Source organism: Phaenicophaeus curvirostris, chromosome 3, assembly GCF_032191515.1.
Source record: "Phaenicophaeus curvirostris isolate KB17595 chromosome 3, BPBGC_Pcur_1.0, whole genome shotgun sequence".
Lineage (NCBI taxonomy): Eukaryota > Metazoa > Chordata > Aves > Cuculiformes > Cuculidae > Phaenicophaeus > Phaenicophaeus curvirostris.
This window is the reverse complement of record NC_091394.1, coordinates 49,681,427-49,696,732: the sequence shown is the minus strand read 5'-3', so window position 1 is coordinate 49,696,732 and position 15,306 is coordinate 49,681,427. Positions and strand designations below refer to the sequence as shown.

The 15,306-nt window shown below is 39.3% G+C and overlaps 1 protein-coding gene across 2 annotated transcripts in view; it reads right to left on the bottom strand.

Moving 5' to 3' along the window:
- MIB1 (MIB E3 ubiquitin protein ligase 1) overlaps positions 1-15,306 on the bottom strand; it is an 85,298-nt gene that overhangs the window by 14,516 nt on the left and 55,476 nt on the right. The window contains exons 13-17 of one of the 2 annotated variants that reach the window (XM_069853958.1): positions 12,579-12,711; positions 11,953-12,039; positions 8,586-8,714; positions 3,200-3,381; positions 1,695-1,887 (exon numbers count right to left, since the gene is read on the bottom strand). In XM_069853958.1, coding sequence (XP_069710059.1) covers positions 1,695-1,887; positions 3,200-3,381; positions 8,586-8,714; positions 11,953-12,039; positions 12,579-12,711 — 724 coding nt within the window. Of the gene's footprint in view, positions 1-1,694; positions 1,888-3,199; positions 3,382-8,552; positions 8,715-11,952; positions 12,040-12,578; positions 12,712-15,306 lie in introns of both variants that reach the window. The other variant, XM_069853957.1, reaches the window with a different exon arrangement.

Genomic DNA, 15,306 nt, shown 5'->3' with positions numbered 1-15,306 from the left:
GGCCTGCTGCAGTAAGACAAGAGGTAATGGTTTTAAACTAAAAGAGTGTAGGTTTAGAGAAGATACAAGGAAGAAATTTTTCGCACTGAGGGTGGTGACACATTGGTACAGGTTGCCCAGAGTTGTGGTAAAAGACCCATCTCCGGAAACATTCAAGGTCAGGTTGGATGGGGCTCTGAGCAACCTGATGCTGTTGAAGATGTTCCTGCTCATTGCAGGAAGGTTGGACTAAATGACCTTTAAAGGTCCCTTCCAACCCAAACCATTCTATGAAATTCATCTGCAAGAGACTTTTATAGTAATCTGTTTTAATATTACGGGTTTGGGTTACTTAAGACTTCTAACATGTGACCACGGACATCACATATCACTCCATTCATACCGACCTAGACCACCTTTTCCCAGTTCATACGACTGTTGTCTAGGTTCACTTATTTCTTAACTTCGCAGATATTACCTGGTATTTTTATATACAAGAGTGTAAGAGAAGTACTGAACAGATATACCACTCTCTCAACCTAATTTCGCAGAAGAAATCAAAGGAAACTTATCCACAAAGGTTAGCTTTCACCTGGGAAAGCAGATTTCCATAGATGAGCTTCTTTAGATGGATGAATAGAAATAGAAGCTTGCCTTTGCTGCCCTGAATCACCCAGTGGCAGCACCTTTTCACCAGCTATAAAGAAATCTAGAGAAAATGAGCTCACATTATGTTAACAGTTGGCCTTTGAAAATACGCACTGCAGAATACTGCATGGTCTAAGAAGTAAGAATAAGAGACAATAGTAAAACCAGTGCAGATTCATATTTACAATTCCAATATCTACTCTGAGGAAATAAAAAACATACCTAGAGGAAATAAAAAAAAATACCAGAGAAGCAGAAAAAACATGTTTTGAAAAAGTTATAAAGAATAGAGTGGGTTTCTTACAGATTAGAAAACATGTGGAACATGAGGGGATTTTTTGGTTGGTTGGGTTTGTTTTTTTAAACAGACAAAACTCAACAAAAGGACAAGCTTTGGTAATTATGGGGAGTAAAAAAGTACTTAAACAGGAAAGCAATGGGGATGCAACCCTGATAGTCACAAATACTTAAAAGCAGCCATTTGCTCTTAAGAACTGAGAGCTTCATTGGGATTAGGTCCCCAAAACAGGACACAAAGGGTTGGTATTCTGAACGAGAAAGACAGCATAATGAAATTCATGATTCCAAAGAAAGAAGTTGAAAGTAATTATTAACTTCAAAAACAAGCACATATTAATTAATTCAGTTTACTGGCAAATCATTTTTCCAAGTTGCCCTCAGGAATACAAGAACTCAGAAGAACTGAATGTTAATAAAGGAAATTATTCTTCAGGAAAAGCAGCGATTTATCTTAACCCAGAAAAAAAAAAAAGGGAGGGGGAGCTGTTCAAATAAAGCATCCTCAGGTACTAGGAAATCTAAGGACCTGAATGATAAAGACATTGCAATGCAGGGAGAGAATGAGCAGCAGGAAGGATAGGAGTGGGCAAACAAAATTGAGCAATATACAGCATGGCGACAAGACCTTATGATGCAAAATTAATTCCACCCAGTGAGACACCTGAAAGGCAAAATACCACTTAAAATATACTACACATTTTCATGACATCTTTCATTACTTTTCCGTTAAAAAAGATGAAGAACCAATAAACTTCAGATGTTTTTACCTTTGTCCTAGACTGAACTTGTTCTTTACAGATGAGGCATTTTTTCACTCGTGGAGAGCACAGAGAACAGGTGGCAATGTGTCCACATGGGCCAAACAGAGTATCTCTCTTCATATCTGAACATACCATGCATTCTTCTAAGGTTTCAGAATCATTGTTGATCATAGATGGACTTCGAGAACCAACCTGACCACTACAAAGAAACCTTGCAGTCAAACTTACTTGTAAGAATTTTAGAAGTTCTTAATTTAAAATGCACATAAATTAGCTGTTTATCTATATGTTCCTACGCATTCAGGCATCAATGTGTGATCCTCAAGCAATCCAAACTGCATTTTCCCAAACATACAGCTGGCACCAGAGCACAAGGTCACATGCTCAGTTAAAGACATTGTACAGAAACAAGCCACACAAGTTCACACAGCATCTCATGGACGGAAAAAACCTTCCCTCCTATCTTATGAGTTTATTAATAGGGACACACCCTGTAAATTCAGAACTGCAGAGCTCAGCAGTTTAATCATTAATATATTTCCAACCCTTAGCAAATGACAGGCTTGGAAAAGCACCCCCAGGCTCCCACAGTGAATTCACCTCGGATCTTTGTCATATGCTGCTACTCGCCCAGCAGAGGGAGCATGTGTTGAACCTAAGCAGCTCAATCCCACAGCCCTCACAAGCCCATAAAAGGTGGTAAGAAAGAACAGCCACAGGGATGAGGCCAAGATGGGGAGACAGGCATAAAGACTTAAGAAAATAAACACCACACACACCAGGGCAGCATCAACAAAAACAGTCACTCTCTATGACATTTTTAAACTACAGTTTTGATTTCCATAGAGGAATTAAGGATGAGAATAACTTCAGCCAATGGTGGGAACACAACTAGGACAAGGCACAAGCTGAAACTTCTTGTAGCACATGCACGTGATAGTGTGACATTTCACGGAAATCGTAATTTCTACAGAAGTGCTTCTGAGACACCAGGCCTACCCCTTCCTTCTCCTTTTACAGAAACCCACAATTATTCAGACTGACAGGTACTCAGGAGGTCCCCCATTCAAAGCAGGGTCAACGTTGAATTTACACCAGGTTACACCAGGCTTTGCTCATTCCTGTTTTCAAAACTTGCATGGACAGAGATTTCATAATCTCCCTGCATCAGCAGTCCAAATGCTAAGTTATTCTTTCAGTGACTTCCACCCCCGTCCTTTCTCTGGGATGCTTTGAAGTTCTGCCAACCTCCACCTGCATGTTGCCACCTTCCCATTCTCCTCCCTCTCATATTGACATGTATGAAAGTCCTGTAGGACTTGCATAAGTTTCAACTAATGTATTTGTAGATAGCATTTAACGTAACATAGAATATAAAGAATTAACTGAAAGACAAGAAGCAGTTTGTAAGTTTTAATACTATTGCTAATAAAGGCACAATGTTTTAAACACACTGGTTAATCTACAGAAAACAGAGATTTGGAAACCGCTTATTTTACGAGTATACAAACCTGACTTTTTCTTTGTGACATTTAGCCAATGCTTTGCAGAGACTCGGGTCAGGGCACAGATCGAGAGGAGACTGACCCTTCTTATTACGAATGCTGAGGTCAGCTCCGTTGGCTGCCAGGAAACAGGCAATAGATGCTGCACTCTTCTTCTCTGCTCCCTGAGTGCCAAGTCCCATTATTAACTGAAAGAAAACAAACACGTAAGCACCTTGAGATACTCTCTAAACAGGAGCTCCGTAAACACAGCCTGGATAAAGGAAAACTACTTGACATGCACACATGCACATACACACATATCTGTAAGCCCAAGAAAGATCTTTAGAGCTAAAAGTCAAAACAATTGTACGGTTGCTTAATTTTGAGTCAGCTATACTTCAGTTCAAGTCAACTTGAAAGTCTGAGTCATCTTTCCTTTAAGGAACTAAAATTCAGCAAAGACTGGTTCAGCTATTGAAGCATTTAATCTCCTGCACACCTGCACTCACTTGAGAAGTGGCTGTCCTTCTATATAAGCACTATAAAGGGTAAAGAACCAGTGGGTATATTCAGAATTACAGCCAAAGTATACTGAAAATGCTGAGTTCAGACAAAACACTTACTACCACCACACTTGGACTGAAAACATAGTTGGGCAAAGAAGTGAATGTATGCTTACTTTTAGTCTAGTGAGTAAAGCACCTGCCCACTACCGACCTTGATTTCAGTTGCCTTCTCAGTCCGGAGGGATTTAAACTCTCGCACCTGTTCTCTTGCCCTAATCGTGTAATACTCCTTTGGCCTTTTACAACTATTACTGTATTTCTCTATTAGTGTACCTGTCAACACACAATTCACAAGGCCAGCTAGAAAAATAAGGAGAGAAGGCTCACTACCATAGCCCAGCAAGGAGTGGATTCACCTGCTCTGAAGCATTCTGGGTCTGCTCCAACATCTTTTTGTATTAAAGCTCAATCAGATAAAATGCATAAGGATGACACAGACTACATATAACACGAAACTGCTGATACCAGTAAGAATCTCTCAAGTTATGCTAGGCTACATCCAAAGGAACAGCTTTGGCACACCTGGGACAGCTCCACTTCAAGGAGTTTTAAGTGCTGAACTCCAGAATTAAAGGCTTTCACACTAGAACAGAGGCAAGTTTTTCATATGCATCTCTCTCCCATTAATTAAGTGCCCAACTTGACTGATGTGTGTCTTTCTCTGTCACTTTCAGTTTGTACAGTCTATATCCCTGCACGTGCTCTTCTAAAAGCTGGGTGTCAAGTATCACCCCTAAAAAACTAAGTAATTTTGGCTGGATTTAAATAACTTTTAAATAACTAGATGTGCTACTTTAAACACAACAGCATACAGGAATAAACTTAAAATACCAGATAACTGTCACTGCAGCTCTAAAGGCTGCATATCTTGAAATCTGAATTACAAACAAAACAGCTTTCAAAACCCGTTAGCTGTTTCCCCCATCCCTCAGAAGTGACTTAAGTGATTTGTGAAGAAAAAAGATTTGGTTTGGGTTCATGTCTTGCTTGCATGTGAAGTATGTGTTAGAAGTCTTTACCTTGCCTTGATTACTGTCAGATTATCCTCATCATGCAGCCACTCAGTTTCCAAGGGAAGAAATTTTTTTAAGCCTCAATCTATTGGTTTTTTTTTTTTTAGTTAGAAAAGGGGAGATTTAGGCTGGATATTAGAAGGAATTTCTTTACTGCAAGGGTCGTCAAGCACTGGAACAGGCTGCCCAGGGAGGTGGGTGAATCACCATCCCTGGGGAGGTATTTAAAAGACAGGTAGATGTCACTGGGGACATGGTTAAGTGGCAGACTTAAAAAGGCTGGATCAATGGTTGGACTCAACGATCTTAAAGGTCTTTTCCAAGCAAAAGCATTCTGTGATTATGAGTTCTTATATCAATAAGCATTACTGGAGGTGCTACGAGACTCTCGAAAATCACTTCATGAGTTCAGATACTCATAGTACTGCATTCTTACCTATGATCGGGTAAGAACAGTACAGCTTAAAAAGACGTTGTACTAGGAAACCCAGCAAGTAATAGAGAGAAATTGCTTTGCAGTATTCAGATCACAGAACATTTTTGTTTGTAAGTTCAGATGATTTTTCTGCACTTCAATTTCAGTATTGGCTGAAGTGAAGCAGAGATTTTATCTAGCTTCAGTCAAGGTACTTTGGACCTTGTCAGTAATCTAGCCAAGGTACCACAACACCTAGCAAAATCTGGCAGATCAGACATTTCTTGAAGGCACACCTACGCCAAACAATTTGCTGTAGTCCTTTCTTAATCACTGCGCCAAGAGCTCTCTTACCATTGACATTTGGACACCTGATGGGTGCTGAGCTATTCCTGAACAAAACAGCTATTGTGTCTCCAGGAGGAAAATCAAACACAGCTAACAGGATAGTTTACTTCACTCGCTGTGGATAAAAACTGTGCCAAGACTGGGTCCTGCACAGGGAACAACCATCAACGTTATTCAAGAAAATCTTGTGGCCCAAAATGCCTCTGCATGCTGAACATTTCAAAAACAGCAGGAAAACACTGCATTGCACGACACTTCTCTGGTAGTCTGCAAAATTTCAGGCACACAGAATGAAGAAAAAAAAAATCAACCTGTGCACACAAGTAAACATTATGTCTTCAGGTCTAGCATGGCTGCACCAAGAATCCTCTGGAGGCTGCTAGCCCTGAGATGCATCAACGCAAGCCAGCCCCAGGCAACTCACCTGTGAGGGAGAAGAGTCTGTGTAATCCTCACAAACAGTATAAATACAATCTAAGTGATTAAAAATGCTGAGCTAACATCCATTAGAATTTCTTTAATTCAAGCTAGGATTTAGGCGGTGGCATAATTTTGAATATTAAAGGCGTTCTAAGGATATGAAAGACACCCATATTAAAATCAATTACACTACATGAGCCTGGGGAATAGTACATTTATTTGGAATAAAATGAACCCTAGACCAAGAAACACTGCATCTGTAATAAAGCAACTGAAATTACTTCTTTTGCATTGGCAAGGGCTGTACTTGAGAAAAATATCTCCTCCCCACTGCACAATCATCACTGTGTGCTGGATAAAAAAATCTCAAAATTAAGTAAAGAATTGGGGTTCACTGCTCAGACCACTTGAACACGAACATGGCTTTTCAGATCGATATCTAAAACGTGCAGGGCTTTATGTCCTAATCGTTCACTACGTGCATTTTGAATAGTCTATCTAAAAACAGCTGAAGAAATCCGTCAAACATTGGTTTAGCTATTCAGAAGGAACTATTAAAAATCAATACTAAAGAACTCATTTCATAAGTGGAATTGTATGGAATTGATACAGCTGATTTTAAACTCTGCTTAAAGCAAAAAGTAACAAATGGTAGAATGCTAATGAAGCTGCTGTCCAACCAGTGCTATCAAATACAAAAAACCTCTAAAATCGTGCAAGTGAATTTTTTGCTCTCTTTCAGTTTATTCAACTGAAAAAAAAGAAATCATTATTTGTTGAAGAACTATGCTACAATAAGGTACCCTACAGGGCTCAGTAGGTTGGCATCTTCAAGATAATATTCCAAAGTTAATTCCAATTTAGCCAAGCAAAAATGAGCTCTGGAATACCTAAGATTTACGTATCAGATTTGCTATCACATAGACTAAAGGAATTCTCCCAATCTTTAAAGGAACTGATACAAATTAAACAAAAAAAAATACATATTCCATCAATTTAACTTAAGTTGACATATTCACAAAAAGAAAGTCTTGTCATTTCCCAGACTAAATTATTAAACCTATTTATCCTCTATCATCCATCGCCTGTAACTGCAATTCTACACAAGACAAATTACAAACACTCCCTTGAATAGCTTTAAAGATCCGGACGCCTGCACATATTTTAGCAGCCTAAATCCTGTCTTTTCTTGACATACGATTCCGGGCCGAAGGTGGCTAACTATCAGAATTATTTACTGGTAAAATCTAGTTTATAGAAATTTTATAATATTTTATTTAAATAAACGTAGATACAGATAAGCATTATTCTCATTTATTATTTTTCACAAAACAACATTTTCAAGATAGTTTGATCTGATTATCTTTAAGAGTTTTCAAATATATTTTGGCCAGGCTTGACTCCACCTTTAACGGTTTAGCTGCATCCTGTGTTGCTACCACATAAAATACAAATTAATGAGCTTCAAGTCTAGTTTCATTGTGGATGATGTGTAACAGACAAACCAATTTATGAAAAGCTGAGTTGGAAAAAAAGAAGCACGTATCTCCCATTCATTCATTTCACAATTAAAACACATGCATGAAAATAACTCTGTCCACCTCTCACAGAGTTCATTTCAGATCATGGAAACAAGTGAGTTGTAATTGCTTTCATTTAAAAGGACATGAGCACTTTCTTACACATACCAGTCATACCTTAAATCTCTTCCCATAGCTTATTCCAGTGTATTTCTGCGAGTTATTGAATTAACTACATTGAAAAACATTTGTTGTGCAGCGGAATGACTGTTTCGAACAAAGGCTTTTTACTAAAGACAGTGGAATTTTTCTGAATGAACTGCAAAACTTACCACCTATCGATACATTAGAAAAAATACTACGACCCTTGTAGCTAACAATTTAGCAAATCTGATCCACTGTTGCATTATCCATCTTTAACATTTAAAGAAAAAACTGTTGTTTGCTCTTCTCAATCCCAGTCACTCCAGAATTGTATTTCCCCTTTGCTTTTCAATGTAACTATAAACTTCATCTTGAATATGGTGTTCACACAGCTTTTTGGATGCAAGCATTCCTTTTTCAATTAGACATTGTGACCTTTACTTAAAGAGTTTCTTTGACTGTTTCCTTACTACAGCACAATTTCTGAAAGGAACTCTGTCAAAAGATACATAAAGATACGAAGATTGAGAATGCCTTGTTCTAACAGACCGTTCTGAAAGCAGCTAAAAATTAAAGCTACAAAGACATGCAAGGTGCTGAATCACAGAAAACAGAATATTAGTCTTATTCTGTACTGTAATATCATTTATTTCTCTTTCCTAAAAAGATACTTTTGATTTTTTTGGCAGCCATACATGTTCACTATCAAAGAAACATTTGTAGAAATATTTTGAACTAAAGAAGTTACATTTTTCTTTAATCAAAGACAATGAAAACATATGAAAAGCCACATTTAGTAGCACCATTTTGGCCTACACTGCAATCTAATGCAGAATGTCTATGTAAATTTATGCTGCCAAAACCAAGTTCCACAGTACAGAACTAGACAAATAAAGAGATAAATATACAGGAAGAAAAAAGAAAAGGAATAAATAAATGCATTTTATTTACTGTGTTCTTTGATGGCTCCCAAGCAGTATCTACCTTGCCCACGTCTTGCATGTCTTGGAGTTGGCGGAGCTGTGACAGGGTGTGGTGTCTCAGGGCTTCATGTAGGGGAGTATCCCCATCTTTATCCTGAATATCCAGCTTAGCACCTGCACGGACTAAGAGCTGAAAAGAGAGAGAACACGATTTAAAACTCAAACCCCTCACTTTTTATTCATTTTAAATCTTAGTTCAGTGAAACCATGGTTTAGGACACTTAGGGGATTCAAAGGGGTTATTCTTTTATCCCCCTACAACTCACAGCTTATGTTTTTCACATATATTTTCCATATCTGGAACTCAGCCCTCAAGTGAAGCATTTATTTCTTTCAAGTATCAAGCTGATTTCAGCAGAAGCCTAATGCTTGTCTGTGCTCTGAAGGAGCACCTCAAGAGATGATATTTTAGAGGATGCTTTCTACTATCCTAAACTTTTAGATCTTACCAGACAACCTACAAACAGTGTAACATATTACAGCAATATATCAGAAACAGAACAAGCAGGCAATACTTTAGATATGTAAATATTCTTCACTATTAGGTTTCAATGATCTCAAAAATCGCCACTTTCACAGCATGCTAAACTTTACAGCTTAATTTCCAGTGTCCTCCCATTAGCAAAGTATTTAAGCATCCACTGAGGTTTATCCTCATTCAGCAGAAGACATAAAAACCACTGACACTATTAAGTACTATCTCAAAACACTTTGGAAAGTAATGAACTGTGAGGCTTGTCTTTAAGGCTAATTTTAGACCCACGATCTGGGTCACGTGATGTGAAAGCAAGCAGAGGGCTGCAGAGGCCCTCCAATTCATTCTGCCTTTGCATACAGCCCTCCCATAATCCGATGCACTAGCTTCCATAAATATGCAGTGAAACAAAACATATCAACAAATTCTGACAAATAACAATTTCCCCTAAAAATTAAACCCTGCCATTGTTGCCACTCAGAAACCCGTAGACAGCAGCTGAGGTTTTAACTTTAGTTTTAAGCTTTCACTACTGTGCAAAAATCAGATTAGCAGCAGAGACCAAAGGCACAACCTAGAAACAGGAGTACACGAAAGGGCATCTCCCTCTTCAGAACTCATCTGCTTGCAAGGATCTCAGCCTGTTGGAACCAAAGAATCTCACACTCTAGAAAAGGCTACAGGAAAATAGCTTAAGAGGAATTCAGAACTTAATTTTCAAGGAAATATCTGCCTGCAAGTGACTGCAGCATGCCATTTTCCTCAACCTTTTCTTCCATAACAGCTGGAAGCTAGCAGTTGTGACAGCCTCTCCCCAACTTCTTGCAGTCTCTAAACAAACTCACTCTGGCCCAATTTTAGGCTCTCTTGTTCATATCTTGCTACTGCAACTACACTTTAAGAATTCCTCCTGAAGGAAAATCTAGAAGAGAACTCTTTTCAGAGCAACCTGGAATCCTTGGCTACCATGGAAATTCAAAGAAGTTAAGGAAAAAATACAAATAAAAAAAAATAAATAAAACAAAGAGCAAACCACCACCCTTTGTCAGGGCAACAGGGCTTTTAAAAGAACCCTGCTACCTTTGACCACTATTCCACAGATGCCTGAGGGTACAACCCAGCCCTGGAAGGTACCCAGTAGGAATTAGTTTTGAAATATGGAGCCAACATGTTTTTTGCATGGCTGCATGAGTTATTTTAGGACTTCTCAAACTTAATCCAACTCTGAAGTACAGATACTCTACAGGGTCATTCACTTAAACGTTCTTAGATATAAGCACGTCAGGCCAGTAGCTGCACTAGCTCTTCTACATGCTTACCTTCCTGCTCATCTGCTTTGTTAGTATTGTATTCCCAGGTACCATGTCGGTTCCAGAAGGGCACAAATAAAGCTGCCAAAAGGCTTGCAGGAGAGAAGTGATACCAACTGTAGGAAACCATTCTTTTGGTAGCAAGCAGTTCCAGATATAGGGCCATATCACATGTTCCACTGTAATGGGATCACAACCATCGATCCTCGGAGATGGAGAGACCTCATGGCTAATGCCCAACAGAACTGCAGATAAAGGTCTGCATAAGGGCGACAATTATCTACAGGCCTAAACGAAACATGTTGTTTAATGTAAAATGACTCTCACTCCACAAAGACAAATGAAAAAGATGCATACAGAGTGCCAAGGCCAGGCCAATGCATTCACTCATAGGGAACACCTTCAGCAGCGAGTGCTCCCTCTGAGCTTCAATAGCCCGCTACAGCTACCCAAATGCAGTCACATAGGACCCACGTGGACAGTGCATACAGGCCAGAATGGGCAAGTTGTGCCAGGCTCCAATTTCCTGAGCCAGTTACAAAGTTTTCTTCAATTGAAGTATTAATTTTTGCACCCATGGAATCATTAGGCTGGAAAAGACCTCTAACATCATCAAGTCCACTACTAAATCATGTCCCCAAGCACCTCTTCTACCCATCTTTTAAACATCTCCAGGGACAGTGACTCAATCACCTCCTTAGTTTCCAGTGCTTGATAACCCTTTCCGTGAAAAAAATTTTCCTAATGTCCAGTTTAAATTTCCCCTGATATAGCTTAAGGCCATTCCGTCTTGTCCTATCACCTATCAGCAGAAGAAGAGGCCAACACCCACCTCTCTACAACCTCTTTTTAGGTGGTTGTAGAGAGCAATAAGGTCCCCTCTCAGCCTCCTCTTCTCAAGGCTAAACAACCTTAGTTCCCGCAGCTGCTCCTCGTAAGACTTGTTCTCCAGCCCCTTCACTAGCTTCGTTGCTCTTCTCTGAACTTGCTCCAGGACCTCAGTGTCTGTCTTATAGCAAGGGGCCCATGCAAGCAAAACACAGAAACAGCATTACTTACACCAGTAAGGTACATCTGCTACTGGCTATAGCTCTCCCAAGCTAGGAACAGGGAGAGTTACATACTCAGAAAACTGAAAAGCAGTTATACTCCTAAAAAGATATTCCACTTAGTTACAGTTTGCAAAACCTATGAGAAAGAATAATTCCCTATACAGCAAGAGGCATCAAAAATTCTATTTGAAGGTCTCATTACAGGGCCACAAGGCTCAGACAAGAAAAAGAGGAACACGTTCTCCCTCACTCAACAAGCAGGGATGCTGGAATTAGCAGCTGCACAGAGGAAACCATAATGCACATGTACAAAAACGCAGCATTCCAGAAGCATCCTTCATACTGCCAACTGATCTTCCGTGCAGGTTGGCAGGTTTCTGAATGGATCAAAATTAACAATATAAGCATTCAATGGCTACGTGATGTTAAATCATGTTTAAAATGTTCATAAAGTAGCCACATCTTAACAGCCACAACTAGCTTGAGTCAAGTTCTATTAACCATATGGCTTATTGCAAGTAAGATACTTACCCTAACGATTTGTGTGTGCTGACGCTCAACGGCAAGGTGCAGAGCAGTTTGCTGGTTCACATTCTGGATATCCAGGTTAGCATTGCCCTGAAAGTTATTCAGAGCATTAGAGAGTTATCATCCCAGCAATTCATCTACAGGAAAGGCAGTCCATTAGGGCACCGAATATGACCCTGAACATTACAGAATCACAGAATTTCATGAGTTGGAAGGGACCCACAAGGATCATTGAGTCCAGCTCCTACCCCTGCACAGGACAAACCCAAAATTTACATCATATGCTTGAGGATGTTGTCCAAATGCTTCCTGAATATTGTCAGGCTTGGTGCCATGACTACTTATGATTTCTCATTTAGAGGTTTGAGGGCAGAAGTGATTAAATACTTTAATTATTCACTGGACAGATGTTGATCTCTTGAATCAAACTAGGTATCAGTATTTTCAGTCCCTCTGTGCCACTAGGGCACTGTAATGGTCTCAAAGGCAAGTTTGACCTTTAGAGCTCACCACGTGTCCTTCCCTGCTCCACTGCTTCTGCAATTGTAGCCGTAAAGAGGCCAACTATTTTCACATCAGACGGTTAACTGAAGTGCGACATTTAAATCCTCCCGAGAAAAGAGTTCTACCTGATGCACCAAAAGTTCAGCCACTTCCACATGATTATTGAGAGCTGCCAGATGCAAGGCAGTGTAACCATCATCTTTTTTCTCATCAACAATCCACGGTCGCGGTAACTTGGACAGCAATACACGCATTGCACTGAAATCAACAGAGATAGCATAAATGCACCAATAAAGTATTTGTTGAACATCAACAGGACAATAGTAAAACAATATCCATTCTCAGAACAAAAAAGTAGTAGCTAAAGTAACATCAGCGTTTTTTCCAAAAGAGAAAGTGGGTGAAAATCTACACCAGCAGTTTCAAAGCATAATAATTTCATGTTTGGTTCCTTCTACGTAAAAGCATGCAAACAAACTATAAAATATACAAAGGAGTGTGTAGGAATCAGATTTTTTGCATAAGAAATTTATCTAGCAATAAAATTACCTTTTAAAAAAAAGATCCACGCAAATTCCAAAACACAGACAATAGAATTATTCTCCTTCGTAATCCTTACAGCATCTTTTACTTAATTATTTAATGAGCAGGTTACACTACATAAAGTTTTTTTAAAATCACCATTTTACAAAGTGATGCCGTGGGCTGTAACAGTTAAGACTTACAATTTTGAGATAAAAACCCTAAGGCACAGACAAAATGAATGCTAAAACGATAAATTAGTGGAATATTTTCATAACAGATAGTGGCTGAGTATAATACATCACGGCAGTGTAGTACTCCACACTAATTCTGCATGTGCTTGCCACAATGCCTACCAAGGAAAGGGGATTTATTTTCTTAAACAAGTCCCCTCCCCAGCTTTCCCGTAACCCCCTTCAGGCACAGGAAGGCTGCTGTAAGGTCTCCTTGGAGCCTTCTCTTCTCCAGGCTGAACAACCCCAACTCTCTCAGCTTGTCCTCATAGCAGAGGTGCTCTGATAATCTTCATAGCCTCCTCTTGACCCGTCTCAATAGCTCCATATCCTTCTTATGCTGGTGATGCCAGAACTGAACACAATACTCCAGGTGGCACTTGGTGAGAGAGGAGCAGAGGGGCAGAACCACCTCCCTTGCCCTGATGGCCACGCTTCTTTTGATGCAGCCCAGACTACGGTTGACCTTCTGGGCTGCAAGTACACTTTGCCAGCTTCTGTCGAGTTCCCCATCCACCAGATAAACTAGAAAATATTCTCACCTTCATAAGATTTTTTTTCTTTTCCTGGAAAGACTAAGCTTGTCACTTGCTCACATTTCAAATCACTCGTAACACAGCAAAATATGACAACAAAACTTAACAGATTGTACACTGCTTATTGTGAACCACTGCTCAGCTTCTACGCATAATACCTTCTACAGCTCTGTCACATGCTAGGAAAAAAAGACAAGAATATTTGGAAAAAAGACCTCAACCAACCACCAACATTAATTCTTTGAGAGATTACCTTACACAGGAGGTTCCAAAATTAAGGATACAATTTACTAAAACACAGGTTACCAAAGCTGTATGAAATGTGGCAAAAAAAGGTGAGTATTACTTGCATTAGTAAAGAACATTTATTTTGTAATGAAATCATGTGTTTTCAAAACCAGGATATATATGCCTGGTTCGAAACATCAGAACTGTTTGTAGCTGCCTTAGAGAGGGAGGAAGTCTGGAGCACTGTGGTTCACATCGTATGTGGACTGTACCTAGACAAACCACCAGCAGCTCTTCAGAAAGCTGGGCTGATGCAGAGCACCCAATAACACCAGCACAAACCGGCTTCCTTCGCACAGTGGCTTCCCACCGGGTACCATGTCATGTAAGCTCTTTATCTTCATCTCCCAGGTTCTAAAGATGCCACAAAGCTCTAGAATATCAACTGTGAGTCATCTAAAAACCACAGCAAAAACCACTGAAAATTCCTTACGGCTGACAGAAGCAATACGGCCGCTGTGAGTGACCAGTAAAAGGTGGGGCCACAATAACCTAAGGAAAAAACCCAAAGTCAAGAAATATTCTTTTTCTCAACTACAACTTGAGAAATGATATGGGAAGGCACCATCACTCAGATCTCTAAATTACAGCCAGCTTGACCCCAAAGTTGTTTCAGTCACTAAACAAGGAACTGTCCTAACCAGCTGAGATGATATTCTATATCTTTTTTTCAGTAAGGAAATAAGGAAACTGCCAACTCCACAGCTAAAGTGTGTGACTATACTTCAAATTTTATTTTATTTAACAGATGCACGAAGAAGTGAAATTACTTCAGGATCATTGTTGCCATTTCTTTAACATCTTTCTTGCTTTTGAAAATTAATCGACTTAATATTTGGCATGCTATGAAAAATTTCACTCATCCTAATACTTGCAAGCGTGTGAGCTTTACCAGATTCTCTTTCAAATCTTTTTCTATTTAGTTTGCTGTCAAATACCAGGAAAATTTGCATCTGAAGTACAGCAGTAAAATATATGGGAGCATTCTTGCTTTTATACAAATGAGATACCAGCTATGTTTTTGGATGCTTTTAAATTGCATTGGTCCTACTGAAAAAAATGAAGGACCAACAAAACAAAACAAGCATCTTTGTACAACAGATATTTATCTCACTTTCACAGAGAAGCATCACAGGGCCAGTGACTACTCTTCAGCTGCTTCTGTTTATACAAGCAGAGAGCACATTTCTCTCATATCCAGATCAAGTTTAATTAATGAACAAGCAGGAAGAACGGATGGTTTTATGGACATAAAAAAAAAAATTCTTCAAGAT